The sequence below is a fragment of the Anabrus simplex genome, chromosome 1 (assembly GCF_040414725.1).
Source record: "Anabrus simplex isolate iqAnaSimp1 chromosome 1, ASM4041472v1, whole genome shotgun sequence".
Taxonomy (NCBI): domain Eukaryota; kingdom Metazoa; phylum Arthropoda; class Insecta; order Orthoptera; family Tettigoniidae; genus Anabrus; species Anabrus simplex.
The window spans coordinates 1,371,182,456-1,371,209,102 of NC_090265.1; the positions used below are offsets into that span (position 1 = coordinate 1,371,182,456).

The 26,647-nt window shown below is 39.4% G+C and overlaps 1 protein-coding gene across 5 annotated transcripts in view; it reads right to left on the bottom strand.

Annotated features, from left to right (window-relative positions):
* CDase (neutral ceramidase) overlaps positions 1–26,647 on the bottom strand; it is a 1,004,245-nt gene that overhangs the window by 523,217 nt on the left and 454,381 nt on the right. For all 5 annotated transcript variants that reach the window (XM_068225499.1, XM_068225500.1, XM_067137831.2 and 2 more), the window contains exon 3: positions 12,687–12,830. In XM_068225499.1, coding sequence (XP_068081600.1) covers positions 12,687–12,830 — 144 coding nt within the window. The remainder of the gene's footprint in view (positions 1–12,686; positions 12,831–26,647) is intronic.

Genomic DNA, 26,647 nt, shown 5'->3' on the forward strand with positions numbered 1-26,647 from the left:
ACAACATTGTATAGCGGCCTCTAGGGTACTTATTAGAAGTATCCAGAAAGGCAGGTTTTCGGTCGCCCTGATACAAGAACCCTGGGTTAGAGAGGGGCATATCATGGAACTAAGATGTGCAGGCTTCACTCTATTCAGTGGAATAGCAGAGGAAAAGCCTAGAGCATGTATACTAGTTAAGGATCATAACGCTTGGGCTATACCAGGCTTCATTACTAGAGACCTTGTAGCAGTTCTAGTGAGATATGAAGAGGGCGGACAGCCAAGAGATCTGGTTGTCTGTTCTGCATATTTCCCAGGAGACTCTGAACCTCCACCCCCACCGGAGGAGTTCAAGAGACTGGTGATATACTGTAGGAAACAAGGACTAAACCTCATAGTAGTTTGTGACGCCAATGCTCACCACAGCATTTGGGGAAGTAAACACACAAACCGAAGGGGAGAGAACTTCATAGAATTTCTATGTACAACTGATCTTGAGATCATGAACATAGGTGATACCCCTACCTTCATCAATAACAGGAGTGAGGGGATCATAGATCTTACCCTGGGTTCCATGGGAATCATACAGGAATTTAAAGTCTTTAAGTTTCTTTAGAACCTTCCTTGTCAGACCATAGGCACACTGTGTTTCATATAGAGGGTTCCTTCGAGATCCCATCTTACAGAAACCCTAGACGAACCAACTGGACGTCTTTCAGGGAGGACGTGAGGAGGGGACTGGAAGGAGGACCCTCAAATAAAATTAAGAACAAAGAGGAGCTGGAGCTCAGTGTGAGCTTTCTCACACAAACACTGGTTACCTCTTATGAATTAAACTGCCCAGTTGTTAAGGCAAAAAGAGCAACAGGGAGTTTCAAGTGGAACAGTTATCTTGAACACCTGAGGAGAAACACAAGAAGGCTCTGGAATAAATACGGGGAACTTCAGGATCAAGAAAGCCTAGATTCTTATAAAGAATCACAAAGAAGGTATAAGTCAGAAGTCAAAAAGGCTTCTAGGAAATCTTGGAGACAGTTTTGTGACTCCATTGAAAGTCAACATGAAGCGGCAAGGCTTCATAAAATTCTAACCTTGGATGGAAGGGCAAGGCTGGACTCACTGGAGTCACCTTCGGGTGGATACACATCCACAGAGAGGAAGACCCTGAACTTACTGCTTGATGCCCACTTTCCAGGTTCAGCAGTCACGAGCAGTGAAGTAGAATCGAGCGGATCCTTCAGACCCGATAGAAGTGGCTGGAAGGAAGCCGCAGAGATTGTTACCCACAGAAAGGTGAAGTGGGCATTAGAATCTTTTGCCCCTTACAAAAGCCCAGGAATGGATGGGATCTTCCCGGCGCTTATTCAGGAAGCGGGTGAGGTCCTTATACCATACCTGGTCAGAATTTTTAGAGCCTGTCGCACTATGGGGTACGTGTACTCCTTGTGGCGTCAGGCGAAGGTAGTATATATACCTAAACCCGGAAGGTCTTCATATACTAGACCTAAGGATTACAGACCCATCAGTCTAACGTATTTTCTTCTTAAGACCTTGGAAAGACTAGTGGATAGATATATCAGGGAGAAAGTTTTAAGAGACTGTCCCCTGCATCCTCATCAACATGCATATCAACCAGGGAAGTCGGTTGAGACGGCACTACACCAGCTAGTTTCTAGGCTGGAGAGTGCCTTGGATCAGCAACAACTTGCTATGGTTGTATTCCTAGATATAGAAGGGGCCTTTAACTACACATCTTTGGGCTCCATAGAACTCTGTCTAGAGAGAAGAGGAGTGAGCAGGATGCTCATAAAATGGATTATGGCCTCGCTGCAGGGCCGTCAAGTTCTGTTTACCCTCAACGCAGTTATGTTGAGAGCTAATATAGACAGGGGGTGTCCACGGGGAGGAGTATTATCACCAACATTATGGTGTCTGGTAGTGGATGAACTACTTACCAAGTTAAATGTTGGAGGAATTTACGCCCAAGGCTATGCAGATGACATTAGCCTGATGGCGGTGGAAAATTTCCCCAGTACGGTTTCAGAGCTCGTACAGAGCTCCCTACGTAGGGTGGAAAGATGGTGCCACGACACGGACTTGTCGGTTAATCCCGACAAGACGGAGCTCGTGGTATTTACCAGGAGGAGGAGGCTAGACGGACTGTCAGAGCCTTTCCTATTTGGGAAAAAATTAGTTAAGACAACCTCAGTTAAGTACCTAGGGGTAATCCTTGAGGCAAGACTGAGCTGGAAGAAACACATAGACCATAAGGTGGAGAAGGCTCGCAAGATTATGTGGGCCTGTCGCAGGGCGGTTGGAAAGACTTGGGGCCTAGGACCTAAGGTGGTCCATTGGCTCTATATTTCTATTGTACGGCCCACGATCACCTATGCATCTTTAGTCTGGTGGCCAGGCTCGGAGAGTAAACCTGTGACCACCAAGTTAAACAGTGTCCACAGACTTGCGTGTCTAGGAATAACAGGGGCACTGGATACTACACCATTATATGCAATGGAGGCCATCCTAGGTCTTCTCCCCTTATATTTATATGTTAAGGAAATAGCGGGAATGAGTGCCTATCGCCTCTGGTCACTCGGAGGATGGTCCTTCAAGAATCCGAATAGAGGTCATGCCTGTATTCTCACAAGGCTTCACCAGACCTGCCTTATGACAATGATGATTGGGGACCTGATGAAGCCTAGTTTTAATTTGAACTATAAATTCACAGTGGTGATACCCACAAGGGATGAGTGGGCCGCGGATGCTGGGGCCCGTTTTAGGTCTGGGGGATGTACATGGTACACAGATGGCTCGCGGACAGAGACGGGCACAGACGCCGGGGTCTGGGGGCCTAAGACAAGGCTCTCCCTATCTATGGGTAAATACGCTACTCTTTTCCAGGCCGAAGTATACGCAATACTGGCCTGTGCTGTATATATATGGAAAATGCCTGGACACAGAAGATGCATCACTATTTGCAGCGATAGCCAGGCAGCGTTAAAAGCACTATGTGCAGTTAAAACAACATCAAAATGGTATGGGAATGCCAAAGGATGTTAGATCAGCTGTGTGAACTTAGCTCAGTTACCCTATTATGGGTCCCTGGGCACACAGGTATCAGTGGAAATGAAGAAGCTGACAAACTAGCGAAACAAGGCTCAAAAGGTCCTTTTATAGGACCAGAGCCCTTCCTGGGAGTGTTACTCCGAAGCGTGAAACTGGTAATATCCCAGTGGACAAAGCAGTCTCACTTAGACATTTGGAAGAGGTTAACTATAGCAAGGCAGGCACGTGAACTTATCAAAGGGCCTAGCCAAAGTTATAAAAAGGTCCTGATAAATTTGAATAGGACCAGAATGCGAATGGTAGTTGGACTGTTGACAGGCCACAATACCTACACATCATGAAAATCAGTCAGGATCCGATGTGTAGAAGATGCGGTAGGGAGGAGGAGACCTCCGCGCATGTGTTATGTCAGTGCGAGGCTCTTGCAAGCACTAGACATCGATATCTTGGCTCACATTTTGTGAGCCTGGAAGACATCAGGAATGCCAACATCCGGACACTGGTATCCTTTATAGGAGCACTAGGTCTGGACTAGGCAAACCCGTTTAAGGGACACAAAGGGTCTTCATAGACCTACGTGTGGAGCTCTGCGAAGACAGGGCTCACCCATTTCTTATCTATCTATCTAACATTATTAAACAACGGCAATCACGAATGCTCTCTCTAAATTATATGAAAATGAAACGTGTGCGAAACACGAAAAGCCCAGTATGACCGTATTAAAACCATTAAATGAGCTACAATCTGCACACATTTTGTCGCAGTGCACTACAACGTAAATGCTACGGTCAAGGAAAGCGAACAGATCTTGCGTGTGAAGTGTGAGGTTTGAATCTTGGTCGGGGATACTTTTTAATTTGTTTTCATAATTGTTACCTCAGTGTTCGTTAAATATCGTCTATTATGCATATATTCAATAACTGACAGTGAATGTGGCCGAACGAAGGACCGATTTTTCATCAAGTTAGGATAAATGCGGAATAGGGAGTAGGGAGAGCCAAACTAAAGTTTAGCTACGGTGGCAAATGTTTGATGTGATGACCTGCTTGGTATATGCACTTCTCAGCCTGTCGTATCCAGTGAAGATTGTCAGCACTCCGCTAGGCGGTTGACGGTTCAATTATTGTGGAATCGGAATTCGTCTGAGAACAAGATTTTCGACAGGAATTTTCCATCATTTTCCACATTTCCCAATACCCACTGACAGAAATATATTCGAGCTTCGAAATCTCGCTTGTGGAGCTCTTGGTGTAGATGGAGATGGCTGGGGTGATATTTCTGTGCATGCTGTGTTCACCGTACGGACAGCTGGCTGATTTGCACCTGTTGTGCAATCGCCCGTGTACTCCTGTGTGGATTATTGCAAGCTGTGTCCAGGACTGCCTCCTCATTCACACCAGTTGTTACAGTTTTATCTAGGACAGGTGGTACGCCTAATCTTTAAATCAGGCCTGATGTCCGTACAACTCTTACAGCACTGCTGAAAGTCTATGCCAGGGCCTCTCAAACGCCCAAAATCTCACGCGTGCAGACAGTAGCGCAGAATTCCTGTGCACAGTGCATCGGTCCCGCTCGGCTCGGCTCGGACCAACAATTCGTCTCTGGGCTACTCGGCTAAGCTCGGCTCAATTCGGGTCGACTCGGCTCGGATTTGGAGCCCTATGGAGCAAGTGAGGAAGAGGGAGACAGACAAAGCGAGCGTGACAGGCGTGGGGAAAGAGAGAGACAGCGCTATTACTTCAAATCGAGGAGTGGGAGTCTGCACTCTGGTCAATCAAGCGAAGTTATCTTTTGCAGCGTGCACAATGCATGCACCAGGCGCATGCACCCTGAGAAGTCCTGGTCTATGCAGTCGGATGGCACCTGTCTGGATGCTTTTCCTGGTACAGCGTAGTGCCTGACACGCATTTTTCCTAGCTTTCCCATAGATAAGGAGCATGTCCACGTATTCATCCACATAAAGCATGTCGAATGATTGAAGTGACTCATTCAAGCCGTACAGCAGTGCAGCGCACAATATCAATAACAGCGGCGTTCTACTGTGTGCATGCGCCACACACGGTCCTGTGCTTAAGTATTAAAACATCATATCGATGCAAAAAGAGCTGAAAGATATTGCACCCATAAGCGAATTTGCCTAATTTAATTCACAATTAAATTGAATATTTCGCATATGAGATACCACCGTGAGGCTGTGAAACGAGCAGTCACAAAGGAACTTTCTGGCGCCAGCCTGACGGCGAGGAGAATCCATGAAACTCTTCTCGGAGCACGACCAACTTGTAAACCATCCTAAGGGCTCCTTCCAATAAATTTTATGACACCGCCTAGGAGCGGCGACTTGCTGTTCGTTCTCACGAGAAAAGCACGCATTGAAGCCTGACCTACTTAGCTAGGACAATAGGGGACAACGACAATAACCGCCAATCCTTGGGAGGAAGCGGAAGCACCCACGTTTGGAAGGGCGCGAAAGTCTCAGCCAATCAGAAAATTCTAAATTTGAATGAGCTGTCATACCGGGAAATCTACAGTCAGTATCTCGCGATCTGAAGCCCGGTGTGATAGTGAAAAACAGTGTCCTGATTTCTTTATAATATTTGGTGAATTATCAGTGCGAATCTGTGGTAAATTAGTGCCTAATTGATAAAATTTAACTTCACACGGAGGAGTAATAGGACCCAGAGGATGGAGCTGTCATGGCAGGATGAGGCCATCCACCGGAAGAAAATAACACCAGTGACGCGCGCCGTCGTGTGGATTATCCTGTGATCATTTCCCGCGGCGCAATATCACATGTGAGTCAGACAAAATTTAGGAAGTTTTGCATATGAATTTTGAAAACCATAACCTACGGATGTACGAGAAAGCGCTCCCGAGGACTAGATCATTACGCCACATCCCTTCCACGGAACTATTTTCCAGGTGGTGGGAGGAATCTTTACAAAAAACCAGCGACCAGAGGGTCGAATTCTCAGTCATTCCAAGTTCTCAGTCGTTCTCAGTTCTCAGTTGTTGTCTTGAGTACTTTTAGTGTTACTTCAGTATTCTCAGTGAATCTGCGTTTTGACAGAGTGACAGAGTGTGTCAGCAAATGCATTTAGTCAGCTTTATTTTGGCTGGTAAGAAAGCGATTAGACACTTGTAGGCATTTTTAGAAAGCCTTGTATTATTTACTTGGGAGAATAGCATTTCAGGAAATGAACACGTTAACAGACTTTTACTGTAAATGCAGGGAGAATAGGCAAGAATTATACTTTCAACTCAAATGAACTCACATTACGAGTCGAGAGGAACAAATCCATGTTTTCAGCATATTTACATAAAAACATTTCTAACCAACTGGTAGTTTCACATGGGTTATCAGCGTAAAGTTTCCTCCACAACATAAACTGTATTTTTAGCTTGCTTCTACCATTCAACAAACTGTTTGGCAAGCGAGAGATTTACGGGCAGAAACTAGTAAAGACAGATAGGGAGGAGTATGACTTTTCTTCAATGAGGGCCGCAGTAGTCAACCTGGAGCAAACAGTTATGTCCCGTGGGGTTAATGTTCTGTAAGCTGGCAAGGTAAACAAAGCTGAGAGAGGCGAGCAGGCCAGCAGGTGATTTCCAGGTAGATAGCGAGGCGACCGTCCAGCTTCACAACAGGAGTCTGCAGTGGCATCTTCTAACTTTCACTGGAGTGAGAGAAATGCGAGTGTTTTATGCTAATATAAACGTGTGTCACGGCATGGCAAGAATGTGTCAAATTTGCGTGTGTAAAAATCTGGAATACCACATCAGCTTGAAGATGGAATTCTAATTTCCACCATGACCGGGGCCGGAGGGTGAGCTGACCTGCCTCCACCACACAGGTATGAGCATCATTAGATAATGTAAATAAATATGTAGGACCGTGGCAAATCGATGATCAATGTATTTAAAGTATTAGGTAGGATTGTAAATAATTCACGGTTGATATTTGTAACTATAATAATAATAACTATAATAATAATAATAATAATAATAATAATAATAATAATAATAATAGTAATGATAATAATAATAATAATAATAATAATAATAATGTTTATGTTGCACTTTCAGCTAGGATTATTTTTGCATTTTGTTAGGTAGATGTTTGTTTGCGTGTTTTTATGGTTGATTTCGGTAGTATGTCACTTTGACAGTTAGGAAGCTTTGATATTTGATCTACGAGTGTAATGCCAGTTTTATTATTATTATTCATCATGTTATTTAGATCGACGGTTTTGAGTCATACTTTTGTTGGAGTTTTGATGTTGTAGACGCCGTCGCGATGTTTTCAATGTTTCTTTTGGCTATTTTGCGCATTTCAGCTTGTTTTAGTTGCGGAATCATCCTTCAGATGACCGGTTTTGATTGTACTTATCCCGCGTATTTTGCGACGATTTTTGGTATACGCGAGTATTTTTATTTCTGTGTAATTGCGGTTACGCATGTCTCAACATCTGTGTTTTGAGAGGCAATCTCGTCATATTAGAAACAGTGAGCGCCATTGATGAGTCAGCTCTGAGATTTTTGTGATATGTTAAGCAGTGAATGATCGAGAGATCGAGCTAGATGATTAATATCCCTGATGATCTACGTTGACAAGGGAAATATGATATTTGGACCATGTCTTGAATTGTCGTAAGAAGCCGTAATGTGCACGACAGATATTTTTGCCCGCCGGATACGAGCGAGGCTGTATTCTGAGAATAATGAATAATAATGACGTCGAGAATTAATGAGTAAATAGAATTGTGAAATGAAGAATTTAACCACGAGTGTTAAATGTGTTACGACATGGGTTATGATACTACAGGCGGGAGCCTGTATTTGTTTAAATAATTCCAGGGAAAGTAGATGCTCGGCAAATAATGCTAGCCAGTGTACAATGTGAACAGAGCGACGAGTCAATGTGTTTTGGATAATTATGTAGAGTCATGGATGCCATGAAATAACAGTAATTTGTCCATCAAGGTTAAATAGTATCATGTCCAGACATTTATCGTCTGAAATTTGAGATTGCCGTCAAATTCGCAATATTTTGCTACTCGCAGCGGGGTATATTTGTCTGGAGACTCCGAGTTTGTTTTGCGCATTCTATCCTTGTTAATCTCCAGTAGGCCGCGATGGTGGGATCTAGTTTTGCTTATTTGTCTTTCTTTTTGATTGTACTTTTACCGTGTATTTGTAGGATGCAGGCGTATGTGAATTATTTATATTTGATATGTTGTAAATAGATAGGAGTAGATAGGCTAGTTTGTTTTGATCCCTGTATTTTCTTTGTCGGAGCAGTGTTTCTCCGTTAATTAATGTAATGTTGTAAATAAGATTTCAGATGTTAGGTTTATGAATCATCGATTATGTCACAGTCGAAACAATAGTAGTGGTATGCTCATACCAGGCATTTAAGTAATTACCAAACTTTCCTTTAAAAAAAAATCCACTACATTTTATTTAGAAATGAAGCGATCTTTAAATAAACCAATTGTATAAAACTGCCGCAATGAATGGTAAATAAGATGGCATCTGCCTCCATCTAGTGGTGGTACCACAAAATCTATGAATTGATAATGAAATGCAGTTAGCGGCAAAGTCAATAGAAATTTTAATGTACAGGGATCGCTATCATTCGATAATGTTAACATCAGGCACTTGGACTAATTTTTGGTTTATTCTTAAGAAGTCCAGTCTATCACAGACATGCAAATGAAGTTTAAAATTTAGATGAATGGTTGGATACACTCAGAGGTATGTTTCGATAATTAATTTTGTTTAATCATGAGGTTTTAAATAAGACAATGGTTATGTCGGAAATGAAGTGTGATGTTCATGGCTGTTCTGTTTTCTTCGAATTATTCCTTAAGTGATACACTTGCTTAGTGCAGTCCATGATTATTTAAATTTGGGTATTTTACCAAATGAGCCACATGTGATAAACATTTGATAACTCCTATGAGTCAGTGGTTTGATGGCATAACAAATTTAATTTACTTTATTGTGAGTCAACTATTTTAAATTTATTTTGAGAGATATTTTCTCCGTAATATAATTTTGTATTTCAAGAAGGTGGTCATTCTGACCAGAGTTTTAAACTGAGTCATTTTATTAACTTGAAGACATGTCAAGAGAGTTTGGAATTATTTTAATTAAGGTGTTTTGACCTTCAGTCAGTTATTTAGGCAGATGATGATTGTTTTGTAAGGCAGATCTTCAATCTGCAATTTTATTGGTCCCATTTATTTCATTTTGTTTACATTTTTCACTAGTTCAGTTTACGTTTCATTTTAGCATTTTGCATTTTGTTTTAATAAATCAGTCTTTATTTAAATTTTAATTCAGTCTTGGGTACCGTCATTTTAGTTAGTTTACCCCCCTCTTTTCATTTCCTCACTCCTTGATCAGCGGGTGGCCTCTCCGGGGATAACGGACGGGCACGACTGAGGAACAAGAGTCTACATGCAGCGGTGAGTATGATTTACATGTCATTTATTACAGGAGCAGCCGGCGCACAGAAGAAAGAAGAGATCACCGCAGTTGTTGCCTTAAAAGGGCACAATATAGGATTCTAACCATCAATTATATGTTACGTTAATTACCAGGTTAGAATCTAACCACATGCGCTTTCCTTCACCCGGTCATTAGGCACGACATATTAACATAGTAACACGGTAGAATGACGTAGAAAAAATATCTAAATGTTGTAATGCTTTTCGAAGGGACTATAGCAATTGTTGGGTGTGGTCATAATCGCTTGCATGCTGAACATACTTGGCATTAGTATCGCAGAGGATGCCAATATAGAAATATCGAACTTAATGACGTTTTCACACTTTTATTGGGCTGCAGAGATCAAAATAAATAGGCTTAAGAGAATCACCAGGTAGAGTGATGTCCATCTTTCCAGTAATTTCCCAAACACAATTAATTTTTAGTTCTAAGTTTCATTATTACAGTCCAGAATGGATTTCCCTACCGCATAAACCGAATTTTTTCCTGGTTGTTATCGAAATCCTTCCTACATTTCTTCCAGAAATCCCCGAAGATATATGTGGTCCTATTTCCTTCATTCATGTGCAATTCTCTACGTCACATCTTGTATCCTTCTTTTTACATCACTTCATGAAAATGTTGACTTTTCCCCAGCTTTACACAGAGTTATTCCAAGCCATTCCATTTCCATTTCAACTACAACATCCCAGCATGTCCTTAACCAGCTGGCTATACAGTTTATTCTGTAGAACTTTATACTTATCATGTCGTTTTACTTTCGTCTATTTTTCTCGTCTTGGAAACTCTCCACCCTTTTCCGCGTGTAGACAGGCTTTACTCTCTCTACACTGGGCTTCATGATATTTCACTTGAGATGAGACCATGATCTGTAATCAGTCCTCAGAATATCCGTCCATTCCCAATCGTTTCCTGGAATCCAGACTTATTTATTGCATACAGTAGTCTATTATGTATCGCCTGCAACTGCCCTCCCTTGTGAGCAGGTAAAAAGCCTTATTCAGGAATGGATTCACTGCTGCTAATCCCATACTAACACGGTTGTGCGGTAAACAGTTACAGTTCCTAATAATTTCCATTTATTCCCCTGTTGACCGATTACTTTCGCAAAATCTGCAGTTCTTTTCCCAATTCTTACACTGAAATTACCCATTAAAGCAATTTTTTCCTTGCATTTGTCCCTGAAGAGAACATCACTCAGTGCTTTATAAAACTTGTCTGCATCATCCTCTTCTGCTTCCTCATTTGATGAATACACTGAGAAAATTCTCGTCCTAATTCCTTTTCTCGTGAACGGCGGTTCGCGACGCGCCCTTCGCATACAGCAGAGTGAGCGAACAGACTCGGACGAGATTCGAATTCGTGACCTCAAGGGTATAAATCCTGTGATATGAAAAGTAGAAGGTATATAAACACATGTATATATTAAGGAAAATTGCAGGAGAGTTTGTATATGTCTATAATTCATAATTCATAAACAACAACAACAACAACAACAATAATAATAATAATAATAATAATAATAATAATAAACCAGCAATCATTCTTATTTGGGAGACTTTCGTATCGCAGTCGAAGTAACGGCTTCCAGGGGCATGGACTTCAGCGCAGAAGAAAGAAGAAAGAAGACTTCAGCCGTACGGGGTTCAGCTTCATCCCGTAGTTAAGTATTCAACCAGTGAATATTCTTGTTTGCAATATAAAGACTCAAAGACTTACAGCAAGATCTGAAAGAAATTTAAAAGTTGAATGGTGTCAGAAATGTGTATGTGCTTTGTATATATGTGTATATTATTTCAATGGTTTTTGAATATAAGTGATATTCAAACTATCTTTGCCAATCTGACCATACGCTCCGAGTCCTCATCCTGCCATATTCTTAGGATACGACACTTCAACTGCCAAATGCATTAACATCTTTCGTTCATGTACATGCTACCGTTTCCCTTATTAACAATCCCACCCAAACTCTGCTCTCCCATTTGAAAACCCGTTAAAATTTTTATATCTCCCATCTCGTTCCAGTTATATCCCTAACTCCAAAATCAGTAACTCCTAACACATCCAGATGTATCCCGTTTGCTGACTCATCCTCTCAAGGGGAAGTCTTGTTTCTAGGACGGACGGCTGGCTGATTTGCACCTGTTGTGCAATCGCCCGTGTACTCCTGTGTGGATTATTGAAAGCTGTGTCCAGGACTGCCACCTCATTCACACCAGTGTTACAATTTTATCTCGGACAGGTGGTACGCCTAATCTTTGAATCAGGCCTGATGTCCGTACAAATCCAGTCAAAATCCAAGCCATTGAGAAATTTCCACGCCCCATCAGGATCAAGAACGTGAGGAATTTTAGGAATGTTCCAGGTTTTTGTGGACCATTTCCCAAATTATACAGAGGTTGTATTTACCGAACAAGAACAATAAATGGTGTTGGAGTAGAAAATGAAATGAAAGGAATCGTTTAGGTGCAAGAAGGAAATGTTATCGAACAGTGTAAAGCTAGGATATCCCGACTTTGAAAGAACATTCATTTTACAGATGGACTTATCTACTTTATAGTAGGCATTGGTGCGATCCTGTATTAGGAATCTACAGATCAGCCAGCGAAGAGTTACCTGGCACTTTTCTGTCGTAAGTTGAGATCCCACTAAATAAGGTAAAACGTGACAAAATTAGAAATAGTCGCCAATGTCCAGTCATCAAAACACTGGAAAAGCATGATATGGGGTTTCCACGTTCCAATAAATTCTCTCAACATTTGATTCCATCTAAATGATGTTCTACTTTCTCTGTTAGGGGTGCAGATTGTAGTTACTGTAAGTTCAGTGGCGTAACCTGTTAGTAAGTAGGACTGATCTCCGACTTATCACTCATTATGTATTTTGAAATAGATACTTCCGTGTTCCTATGTTAGTTGTTACAATACTGTTTTAAGTTATGTCTTGAAATTATTATTATATTTTATATAAAATTGTCTCGTTCTTTATTCCATTAATGATGTTAGTAAGATAGTAATTTGGACAGCGTGTGCATCCACACGGTACTGTAAAAATAGTTTGCTTTGGCGCGTCCTCACGACAAACTAGTAGTAACCCACTACCCTTTAAAGTTTAACACTTACCTCCCTGCGGAGACCATTGCCAATCATACCACAGTCCACACTAACGAACACGAAACGAGAATTGCCATCGTCTACGATGAATGCTCGTGAAAACTGGCGTAAATGAATCCCACGTCCTTTTTGGGTCAGCTTGGCATATCCCATCTGAAACAGAAAATGTACAAATAATCAAAATGCAAGTCATTTGTAATATTATCTTCCTCTGGACATATGCACATTACCTCCATGAGTATGTAAGGATAGAACTTCAAACTACATTCCAATATTCTTTTCGCGAAGGATTGAAGAGTCTTAAATCATAAGGAACTATTGGCCGTTTCTGAAATCATCGCCATTTTGATGTGAGGTCGCTAGTGATTTATTTATATTTCCAGTGACCCCTAATTGGTTCAACGTGCGTACTAAGGTAATGACAAGATTTGCAAGAAAACTGGACTTACGATGTGATGTAAATGTGTTAGAAAAGGAACACCTAGGAGTGCGTAAGGAGGGAAATAACATAAGAAAGAAACGTATTCGCCTTGCAGTGGAACCTGTTGATATAAACACTCCGTGAAAATGTGGAACCTGTTGATATAAACACTCCGTGAAAATGTTGAACCTGTTGACATACACACTCCGTGAATAGGTGGAACCTGCTGATTTACACAATCCATAAATACAATACTGATAAATATTATTGTTTTATATTGTGCCGTTTCACAATTCTTTATAAGAGCTAGAGCAACAAAGATGGAGTCTCTGCGCTTAAAATCTCAAATAAAATACATTTAACGTCAGTACGGGCCAAATTATAAGTCTTTTCGTCAGTCGGTTACGGTAATAGCCGCGTTTAGAAGGCGCAGAAAAAAATGACAGATGGACATTATTTGAAACCATTATTCAAGAAAAAAGATGCTCATCTTTTATTATCTAATCTGACTTCGGTGTATTAAGAAGACGTAAAACTCATTTTAAAGGCATTATCCAGCGGAGCGATATATTGGAGATTTGGAAACGAAGATTAATTCCCGACTACACGCTATTTTGCGGAGATCAAGATTTAAACGCCGCGCGGGAGATTTAATACGAGAAACAATAAGAGATAAGATATACTACTGTGGAACTACGTCACGCAGTGACGCAAGCCCTTGATGAAATTTGCCCGACACCGTTTAACATTGAAAGACACTTACGGACCAGTAATTGAATGCATTTAGGCTGATAAAAGACGGCGGAAAGAAATTTATTTTCAAATCAGAATATACCGAATATATGTCTTAGACAATTCTGGACTATTCATTGATTTAACTGTGTCCCAGTAAAAACCTATGCAATCTGAGCAACGCAAGAGCTATAGTACTTGGAAAATGTCAGCAATGAGTCAAATATTCTATCATTGTTCTGTTCCATACGCACGAGTCTTCACCATGGGTCTGTAAGGAAGCAAGGCGATGCTGCTTGGATCCTGACGAGGCGAGACGATGTTGGCTGTCCCGGATGACCAGTGAGCGATGATGAGCCACGATGTACCCGACCACTTGTGGAGGAACCAGATGACCAGTTCCTAGTCTCAGATGACCGGAGAGGAGGAAACGCCGAGACCATCTTGAGCAAAGCTAAGTCCAATATCCAAGTCGTTTTCGTAAGTAAGAAGATATTATTTCTTTATTTGCTTGGTAATATTTATTTGTGCGAACACAGTGCGTAAATAAACATCTAGCTAAATTGATTGGAAGTAGGTACTCATCCGTATGAAACGTCAATTCCATTTGTAGGCGTGGTCACCAAGTGATGTCCCGATCGTAATGTTTTCCAGAGATATGCGTGAAGAGATCGCTAAAATTATTATTATTATTATTATTATTATTATTATTATTATCAGTGATGTGTAAAGAATGAAGTAGGCATTTATATCTGCGTGTCCTAAACTTAAGCAACGTCAAATTGTTCGAGATCATGCATAGGATTTGTGTTATGAAGGAATGGCAGTAGACTACTCCAAGTTACGTTAAATTTGGCACTATGACTGTAGTAAATAAAGTAGGCATTTTAGTAATGTCGCGGCACGTTGATGTGCAAGTCAAGATAATGAATTACGTGATGAAGTGATAGTGTGGTTATATGAAATAAGAGTAATAATTAACGCGTCATGGATATGATATAGAGTTGTTGATGATGTATGATGGTTGTAGTTATTGTTTCTTCGAGAGAGAGTCATAGTTGCATGAAATAAGGTCTCGTGACTTCAAATGTTATAATTGAGAAGGACACTGATTTCTCGCCAATTCCACGCAATGATTCTAAGCCTACGCATTTTATCTAGCTCAGGACATGATCTCGGGACGTGTAGTGCAATGTTTCTTTTATCCATATTAAGTTACCTGGAGAAGCATATGCTTACTCTGGATAGATTTGAGCCTTCACTGATTCGCTTAGGAAGATCTCGAGAACTCTCACTGAATAATTACATTTCTGTATAAATTTCAATCTATAGGCCGATCACTGGTGACCTAGGTTTTCGAAGGAGAATCATTTTCTTTTAGCTGGAGATAGTGTCATCCGATTAAGTAGATTTTCCATTGGTAGCATGTGTTATTATAACCCTCTATAACCAGTGTGGTGACGTTTCTTGCTACTTCGTACGCACGTAGTCTATGTCAATAAGATAAGGTCATATTACCTTAAATTCATGAATTAAATCTTGCGAAGATGTTACTTATTGGATGATTACGGCTTACAATGGACGTAGCTTAGCTCATGATGTGTAACACAAGGAAATATGAGTGTCTAAGAAGCGACTAGATAGGCAGAGATCAATATTTAAGACATGAAACATATACGTGTGTACTTGTCAGAACAACGCAAGAAGAGTTTATAATAGCCTTATTGATAGTCTTAAAACTACAGACAGCCAATCAGTCAGTGAAAATTTAAGTAATGTGACAGTTTTTAGAATAAATATCAGGTGTTAATTACCATAATCTAATGCGATTTCCAAGAATGGTTGACTTAAACAAATGGAACTCCATTTCTTGACTGAACTTTAGCTCAGAAATTCCATATGCGATTCTTTATTTCTCAAAGCAATACAACTAGAAAGACTGTAAATAATAGTTGATAGGAGTTTTCTTTTCTTTTCTGTGGATGCATCCTACATTTTTAATGTAAATAATTTTCATGTTTTATTTTCTTGCCAAGAAGGCACTTGTAAATACTATTAGCTGTGTTCAATTTAATTTATTTACTCATCACCCAACTCGCTAGGTGAATTGAAAGAGAAGGATAGGGCAGTTTCTTTTTAAGAATCTTCCCACATGTTACATGTCATTTACACTATTAATTGATGATTTCGGAGATGAATGAGTACTAAGAAAGGAAGCTATTTAAGCCGGGAAGGCATTCAATCATTTAGGGTGAAGTCGAAAGACGTGATTTTTCCAAAGTTATCGACGGACATGGATTACTAGGTCGACAATGAGTCACTCATTACAAAGGCTACTTCATTAGTAAAATTTTGAAATAATTTCTTGAATATCTGATTTAATATTTAAATAAATTTTGAATGGTGAAACCTAAAAACTCTTTCTCTGTGTTCTTAGCATAAGGATTAGTTGTAAGACTGTAGTAGTAACGATCGACGACGATTTCCTTAAGAATTAATGAGAATGGTACCTAACTAAATACGAGTAAGAGACGTCTTTCTGCGTTAGTTAGAGAATACCGTTGATTGACCTGGACGTTTTTCTGTTGCGGAACTCACACCCGTAGAACTCAGTCACCGGATTTATTGAAGTTAGAGCTAGTCTGGATCTCTTGTGTCCTTGCCTGGACGCGGGAACGGCGCAAGTAGAATATGGCGCCCAACGTGGGGCAATTTGAGAAAGACACCGTGGTCGAGAACCGTTGGTCGCCAAGTAGAAAATGGCGCCTCAACGTGATGCGAATGGAGGAAAACGCCATGGGAACTGTTGGTTGCAAACCAAATAGAATTTTTTTTGAGATACTCATATATGTGGAAATTCAAGAGAAAGTCGTCGTGGGAAGTCAAGAGAAAGAATACGACACAGAACTGTGAAGAGGTCGATTCCCATATGTAGCAATAAGAATGAGGAAAACATCGAGAAACCTAGTAAGAAGATGACAGAGATGATAGTCGAATGACAGGTCTTCGGTGCAATATTAGAATAAAATGGGAGAATTTACTCAAGAGAAGTGGGTAAGACGAAGGAGATATTTTAGAAACTAATGGATGAGGAATTATTGATGGTAACAGCAGGATGATTGCATGGAAATGGAGATGTGATACGGTAATTTCTTTACTGGACTGTTAGGCGTTATTATCTTATGGGATCGAAGTGGACACAGCAAGATATTAGACTGTGAGAACGAGTAGATGCCCAGTATAAATAATGGAACAGGAGAAAGAAGAAATGGATGGTTGCTCTGAAGAGGATGACAGAAAATAGTTGGTAGCAGTCAGAACTAGGAAAGAAGGATAGATTACTGCTAATATGTCAATGTATTTAGATGTAACTTAGATATAAGAGATAGATTGTAAGAGGTTATTTGAGTTATTTTCAGTTAAGAATTGGAGTCATAAGTACATAGTACCTCATATTTCCTAGTGTGATTGGGTCAACATCGTGAGCTGAATCAGATCCAAGTAGTGAAGCCTGCCTGTGTATTTGCTGAATATATATATATTGTTGATTGGAGTAGTGGGAGAGACATTGTTGGAGAACTTGAGTTGTGGAGAATTTAGGGAAACCATAGAGTTTATTAGGATTTTTAGAAGTTAGGATACTAATTGAATATCGATATGACGACGTTAAGCCATTTGAAAGCTCAATTTGAGGAGTATCAAAGGGAACAACGAGAAGAACAAGAACAGTATCGGAAAGACCAAGAAGAGAAACAAGAGAAATATCAAAAGGAACAGGAAGAGAAAGAAAGAAGACAGAAAGAAGAGCATCAGGGATTGTTGCAGGCTATAAAGGAAATGATGGAAGAAAACAGAAAGCGTGATGAAGAAGCTAGAAAGCGCGATGAAGAAGCTAGAAAGGAGAGGTTGGAAGAGAACAGGAAGCGCGATGAAGAAGCTAGAAAACGGGAGGAAGAAGCTAGAAGACGCGACGAGGAAGCTAAGAAAGAGAGGCAGGAAGAGATGAGAAAGCAGGAAGAGACGTTGAAGAAGATGATGGAAGAAATGAATAAGAAGCAAATGGAAGAAATGGCTAAGAAGCAGGAAGAAGAGAAGAATAAAGAGAGACAAGAACGAGAGGAGAAGGAGAAGAAGCAGGAAGAAGAGAGGAAGAAAGAGAAGCAAGAACAAGAGGAACGATACCAAAGATTTATGGAAGAAAAACATAAAGAAATGATGGAGGAAATAAGGAGAGGTCATCAAGAACAAAAGGAAGAAATGAAGAAATACCAGGAGAAGATGGAAGAGATCATAAAAATAGGATCCAGTGTGAAAGAAGAGATCATAAACAAAATAGATGAAAATTGTAAAATGATTCTGAAAGAATTAAGAGGAGCAAGAAGTGAGGGAAAACAAGAAGTCACTCAGGAAATGAGAACGGAAAGTGAAGAGCATGAAAGACAACAAGAACTATCACAAGGGGAAGCTGAGAAACCGGAGGAGAAGAAAGAAGAAACCGCACAAAGGAAAGAAGAAACCGCGGAGAAGAGCGAAGGAAAGGTACAGAGCATAAATGTACAACCAGAGAAGAATCAACGAGAGCTACTACGAGAAGAAAACAGAAGTAGAAAACCAAGAGAACCAGGTATACGAGAAGAATGGCAGCGAGAGCAGCTGAAGAAGATAGTAGGAATGGTGGAGAGACAAATAAAGAGAAGAAGAATGCAAACCAAGGCAAACTCTGTAGGAACCTTGAGAATGCAGAACTACATAAATATGCATCAAGCAGATATGCATGAAGAAGACAAAGAAATGCATTTACTTGAGACTAACATGGTACTCACCAAACGAACTTCAGAAAAAAATAAGGTTATTTCAGAGGATTACTACATAAACAATTGTGAGAAGAACGAACCATTTTCGAAGGAGAAGATGAAGGCAAGAAGAAAAGAAGATGAACGAAAATGGACGTCTAGATTACCCGGAAGAAGAAAAGGAATGTTAGCCTGTCTGTAGAAAGACTCTGAGAATATAAAGAACGCATTGGATTCCAAAATTCACAGTTATACCTTGTATTAATAAAGAAACCCGCAATCTCCAATGTAACGAACAAAATCTTTGCGAAATTCCTGCATTTATTCGAAGGACCATTTAGGATTAACCGTTCATTCCGAAATAATGCCTACGAAATTCACGACTTAGATGGAAACAGTAAAGGAGTACATAACAGTGCAAACATCAAGTTATATTTCAAAGAATAGGAAAGGGGCAAACCTTCTCAGGTGATGACGAGTCAAAGAAGTACAGATTGAAGCCACTTACAGCATGAATAAACAAATTGTTCCAAAGAAAGGAGTAATAATGCAAGAAAAGAACTCATAAAGAACAGTGAAAAGTCCCATTATAAAAAGGAAGACGAATATAATAAATATATAGCAAGCCATATATTTCTTTCAACGTAGGGGAAGTTAATGTGCCGTTTCACAATTCTTTATAAGAGCTAGAGCAACAAAGATGGAGTCTCTGCGCTTAAAATCTCAAATAAAATACATTTAACGTCAGTACGGGCCAAATTATAAGTCTTTTCGTCAGTCGGTTACGGTAATAGCCGCGTTTAGAAGGCGCAGAAAAAAATGACAGATGGACATTATTTGAAACCATTATTCAAGAAAAAAGATGCTCATCTTTTATTATCTAATCTGACTTCGGTGTATTAAGAAGACGTAAAACTCATTTTAAAGGAATTATCCAGCGGAGCGATATATTGGAGATTTGGAAACGAAGATTAATTCCCGACTACACGCTATTTTGCGGAGATCAAGATTTAAACGCCGCGCGGGAGATTTAATACGAGAAACAATAAGAGATAAGATATACTACTGTGGAACTACGTCACGCAGTGACGCAAGCCCTTGATGAAATTTGCCCGACACCGTTTAACATTGAAAGACACTTACGGACCAGTAATTGAATGCATTTAGGCTGATAAAAGACGGCGGAAAGAAATTTATTTTCAAATCAGAATATACCGAATATATGTCTTAGACAATTCTGGACTATTCATTGATTTAACTGTGTCCCAGTAAAAACCTATGCAATCTGAGCAACGCAAGAGCTATAGTACTTGGAAAATGTCAGCAATGAGTCAAATATTCTATCATTGTTCTGTTCCATACGCACGAGTCTTCACCATGGGTCTGTAAGGAAGCAAGGCGATGCTGCTTGGATCCTGACGAGGCGAGACGATGTTGGCTGTCCCGGATGACCAGTGAGCGATGATGAGAAGCCACGATGTACCCGACCACTTGTGGAGGAACCAGATGACCAGTTCCTAGTCTCAGATGACCGGAGAGGAGGAAACGCCGAGACCATCTTGAGCAAAGCTAAGTCCAATATCCAAGTCGTTTTCGTAAGTAAGAAGATATTATTTCTTTATTTGCTTGGTAATATTTATTTGTGCGAACACAGTGCGTAAATAAACATCTAGCTAAATTGATTGGAAGTAGGTACTCATCCGTATGAAACGTCAATTCCATTTGTAGGCGTGGTCACCAAGTGATGTCCCGATCGTAATGTTTTCCAGAGATATGCGTGAAGAGATCGCTAAAATTATTATTATTATTATTATTATTATTATTATTATTATTATCAGTGATGTGTAAAGAATGAAGTAGGCATTTATATCTGCGTGTCCTAAACTTAAGCAACGTCAAATTGTTCGAGATCATGCATAGGATTTGTGTTATGAAGGAATGGCAGTAGACTACTCCAAGTTACGTTAAATTTGGCACTATGACTGTAGTAAATAAAGTAGGCATTTTAGTAATGTCGCGGCACGTTGATGTGCAAGTCAAGATAATGAATTACGTGATGAAGTGATAGTGTGGTTATATGAAATAAGAGTAATAATTAACGCGTCATGGATATGATATAGAGTTGTTGATGATGTATGATGGTTGTAGTTATTGTTTCTTCGAGAGAGAGTCATAGTTGCATGAAATAAGGTCTCGTGACTTCAAATGTTATAATTGAGAAGGACACTGATTTCTCGCCAATTCCACGCAATGATTCTAAGCCTACGCATTTTATCTAGCTCAGGACATGATCTCGGGACGTGTAGTGCAATGTTTCTTTTATCCATATTAAGTTACCTGGAGAAGCATATGCTTACTCTGGATAGATTTGAGCCTTCACTGATTCGCTTAGGAAGATCTCGAGAACTCTCACTGAATAATTACATTTCTGTATAAATTTCAATCTATAGGCCGATCACTGGTGACCTAGGTTTTCGAAGGAGAATCATTTTCTTTTAGCTGGAGATAGTGTCATCCGATTAAGTAGATTTTCCATTGGTAGCATGTGTTATTATAACCCTCTATAACCAGTGTGGTGACGTTTCTTGCTACTTCGTACGCACGTAGTCTATGTCAATAAGATAAGGTCATATTACCTTAAATTCATGAATTAAATCTTGCGAAGATGTTACTTATTGGATGATTACGGCTTACAATGGACGTAGCTTAGCTCATGATGTGTAACACAAGGAAATATGAGTGTCTAAGAAGCGACTAGATAGGCAGAGATCAATATTTAAGACATGAAACATATACGTGTGTACTTGTCAGAACAACGCAAGAAGAGTTTATAATAGCCTTATTGATAGTCTTAAAACTACAGACAGCCAATCAGTCAGTGAAAATTTAAGTAATGTGACAGTTTTTAGAATAAATATCAGGTGTTAATTACCATAATCTAATGCGATTTCCAAGAATGGTTGACTTAAACAAATGGAACTCCATTTCTTGACTGAACTTTAGCTCAGAAATTCCATATGCGATTCTTTATTTCTCAAAGCAATACAACTAGAAAGACTGTAAATAATAGTTGATAGGAGTTTTCTTTTCTTTTCTGTGGATGCATCCTACATTTTTAATGTAAATAATTTTCATGTTTTATTTTCTTGCCAAGAAGGCACTTGTAAATACTATTAGCTGTGTTCAATTTAATTTATTTACTCATCACCCAACTCGCTAGGTGAATTGAAAGAGAAGGATAGGGCAGTTTCTTTTTAAGAATCTTCCCATATGTTACATGTCATTTACACTATTAATTGATGATTTCGGAGATGAATGAGTACTAAGAAAGGAAGCTATTTAAGCCGGGAAGGCATTCAATCATTTAGGGTGAAGTCGAAAGACGTGATTTTTCCAAAGTTATCGAAGGACATGGATTACTAGGTCGACAATGAGTCACTCATTACAAAGGCTACTTCATTAGTAAAATTTTGAAATAATTTCTTGAATATCTGATTTAATATTTAAATAAATTTTGAATGGTGAAACCTAAAAACTCTTTCTCTGTGTTCTTAGCATAAGGATTAGTTGTAAGACTGTAGTAGTAACGATCGACGACGATTTCCTTAAGAATTAATGAGAATGGTACCTAACTAAATACGAGTAAGAGACGTCTTTCTGCGTTAGTTAGAGAATACCGTTGATTGACCTGGACGTTTTTCTGTTGCGGAACTCACACCCGTAGAACTCAGTCACCGGATTTATTGAAGTTAGAGCTAGTCTGGATCTCTTGTGTCCTTGCCTGGACGCGGGAACGGCGCAATATACTGTATGAAGCAATAATAATTACCAAAGGAAAGTGGATAGTTCACCTGTAAAAGAGACAGTAGGATAAATCCCATCAAGCAGGAAAAAGAGAAAGACTGGGAAGCGTAAAGTGGATAATTGTTTTCGATGCTTCTCTGTATGGGACGAATTCCTTGTGTAACGCCTTGAACATCTGACCCAACTTCCTTCCAGATACCCGGGCCCTTCTTCTGCCGTTTAGAATGCATTTCGTAGCTATCATATGTGACATCACTTAAGAATTTCTCCAACTTATCCTAAATGAAAAGGATAGAAATTTAACGAAGTTCTTACGGTATGAAGTTACTAGGATTGCAAAGAGAATTATCAGACATCGGACCAAATTGCAATTTATAACTTCACTCTACTACCGTTTTGTTTAACGTGTACTCCATTTCTACTTTCAGCGATGCGGAAGAAACACGCAGCAGAACACAATGAGGGCTTTCACATTGCTGCGTCTGTTGTAGACATTAAAACGTTCATAGATTACTTCGTTGCCAGCACGGATAACAGCGACGAAAGAATTACACTTTATTATCAGCTGACTGCTCTGATGAGAATTCTCAGTTCACCTCTTTCTAAATGGGCCTTTAACTCAAGGGACTTAACAGCTATCTGGAATGCTGAAGATCGAGATACGCAGAATGTAATATCAGTTCTAGGAGTTCGATGGAATGCAGAGTATAATTGCCTATATATCGACCCTGACATTATCACGAAGACATTACAAAATGTGCAAACTACTAAATGCCAACTCCTGAAAACCAGTGCAAAGTGTTATGATCAACTAGGATTATTGTCTCTTGTCTCCATTTTTGGCAAGGTACACTTCCAGAACACTTGATGTCGAGGCGTAAAATGAAATGAGATCCTACCTTATGATCTGGGCATCAGCTGGCTTGCTTGGATGTCCAGTTTATCATCGTTGCCTGATATCTGAATTCCCCAATGGCTAGCTACATCATGAGAAATCAACTTTCACATTCATATATTTTGTGTTATTTCGGAGGGGGCATACGGAGCTGTCATTTACATTCGATCAAACTTGGCAGGCCACACGACAGTTCATTTCATATGCAGTAAAAATAGAATTGCAGCCGTGAAAAGAGTAAATCTTTCAAGACTGGAACTGTTAGCTCCACTTCTATGCGCATGACTCTTGCATTACCTTTGTAAGGCAACAGGCGTTGACGTAACCAACTATGGATCAACGTCACTGTTGCAGTCGGTTCGATACAAACCAACCCCAACAAGTTGAGGACGTATATTTGGCTTTTATGCAACATTTTAAATGTCATTAATAATGAGGGATAGAGTCCAGCCACAGATATCAGTCTATAATAAACCACAAAGATGAGTGAGTTCAAAATCAAGAATAAAATGTTGGTACGCCTTGGTTGCGAAATAATGCCCATGTGGAAATAATCTACTTAGTCACCCAGGCGCATTCATAAAAGAAACACTAGCCTATTGAATCCCGATAATTGTGAGAAAATGATTGAAGTGATGCAGAACTCGGTGTAAATGACCACCGCTGTAGGGTACTTTCTATGTTTTTATTTTCCAGGCTTTGGGGGTCATTATCATATCCACAATAATTCGATTGTTTTCTTTGTACAGTTGAGGTAAATTTCTTTCGTTGAGTTTTGACTTTACATTCTTCATGCACAACACTAAGCTTGTGTAGTTACGAGTTGAGCCGAAGGGATCATGTACATTATATTTAGATTAAACCTTAGCGTTAGGGCAGGGGCTACTTAGCCGAGGCGGTAAAGGCGTGCTCGGTTCTCCCGGAAGGACGTGAGTTCGAATCCCCGTCAGGAAGCCGTAAAATTTAAGAAACGAGATTTCCACTTCCGGAGGTGCATATGGCCCTGAGGTTCACTCAGCCTACACCAAAAATGAGTACCAGGTTAAATCCGGGGGCAAAGGCGGCCGGGCGTAGAGCTAACCACTCTACCCCATCACGTGCCGAGGTTAACAATGGTGGAAGCCTTTACCTTCCACTCCTCCAAGGGCCTTCATGGCCTGTACGGAGGTGACTTTGCTTTACTTTGATTAGCTTAGCTTAGCGTTAGGGTTGACAGCTGATAAATTTTGGACAATAGTTTGACAGGCATCTTTAGCTACGACAATAGAAAGATTACTGGATGAATAGATTAACCCTCAACTGGTAGAGTGGGGTCAGAATTCCCGTTATATTTTTAAAAATCATGGCGTTTCATTGTTGACAACTTGACTTGACTTGACTTGACTTGACGTTCCGTGAGCTCTATCTTCATTCTCCTATTAAGCGTTTGATGAAGTGCACGTTTCCTTTTATTGCTATAAAGTATTTTTGTGAACTGTCAACAGTCTTAAACTGTAATGACAAGTGGTTGTGTCATATGAAATTGTAAACTTTTGTTCACAGCCCATTCACATTCATGAATAATAAGGCTCTTAATTTGAAGAATAAATGGTATGCATACTTAACAGAGAAATGGCAAAGATAAATTGTGTTTGTATTTGAATATGAGAATGAGAAAATACACACTTCATATTGTTAAGGAGCAATTATAAATATATGGGTTTAAATTGACACATGTTCAAAAGTTAAGCTAATTAGAAAATTAATCGTATATATTTATTTACTTTATTTATTTCTATTATTATTTGGTTAAGGCTCACGTCCTTGATATTAGAATAACGCTTAAGTCACTTTTGTGCTTAATTATTTGGATAAAGAAAATTTAGGTTATATGTTTATTTTTGAGATGTTGACAATTAATTTACGTACTCTAGTACAAACATTACAATGTAATTATCCGATTAATTGTGAGTCAAGGATTAATGATTTTTATTAACTTTAATTAAGTAATTAAATTAACACTTTATTTATTTCTATTATTATTTGGTTAAGGTTCACGTCCTTGACATTAGAATAACGCTTCACTTTTGTGCTTAATTATTTGGCTGAATTCTAATTATGTCTGAATATTCATTTTATTAATCAACTAGCAAGATACCCGTGCTTCGCTATGGTATTATAATGAAATTTATAATTGAATGCTTAACGTTTTACATATAATCCGCAGAAATTCGCAATCTAAATCGTTTTCCGAGAGAATCCACCATAATTCGTGATCTGACTCGTTTTCTGAGAGTTTACTGCTAAGTTCCTCCCATTTTTCCATCCTTCTTTCCAGCAATCGATTTCGTACTTCCCGGGCTTGGTCCAGCTATTCCACCCGGTCAGTTGGGTCACTAAATCTTTGCCATCTTTTCATATAAGCATTTTAATATGGATCAAATCCTTGAGGAGATCCGTCGTGGTGTCGTCTTGGGTTCCTTGGCAGTACTGAACACGCGGCCGGACTGCAATCGTAGTCATTACCCAGCCAGGACCCGTTACCACACATTTTGATGACAGTCTAGAACATTATTATTATTATTATTATTATTATTATTATTATTATTATTATTATTATTATTATTATTATTATTATTATTACTATTATTATTATTATTATTATTATTGAAGGTCTGGAACCCACAGAAAAATGCAAGACCGCTACATGGCGGTAAATTACATCTGCAGCCATTGTCATTGCTGACAATGTGACCAGCACCATCGTCGCGCGTAAGCAAGTGCACGGGATTTCTGGCGACACGAATGATTACTCCCGTGCATTGTTGATCTTATTATAGAGGTGAACAATTGCACGGTCAAATCATTCCTATCGTTTACCTCAAATGTGTTTTATTGTGTATTTTTATTTATATGCCAGGAGAATCTACTGTAATCTAACATTATGTTCTCCAAAGGAAAAGATGGTTCTTGAAAACGAACCCAGGAAAGATTAAAAATGATCAGCTTGTGATCAGAATAAGTATATTAAGCACAGTAAAATCAATTGGTCTCAACTCCTTTTTCACCCCACCGCCGTTAAGTAGATTTACCCCCCCCCCCCCTCTAAAAAGGAAGGCGTGTTTCATTATGTTTAAAGGAGATTCCACATACTAACGTTCACGTTTTTACCTTCAGTTCTGAGATATAAGTATCCCCATAAAAAGAATTCACTTTTTCACTTCTTTTCACCCCCCCTCCAAGTGAATTTCCTGTTAAAAATGCTAGTTTCTTTAACAGTAAAGAATCTTCTAAATACCAATTATCACGACTCTAACATCTTCAGTTTTTGAGATATGTGTCCTCA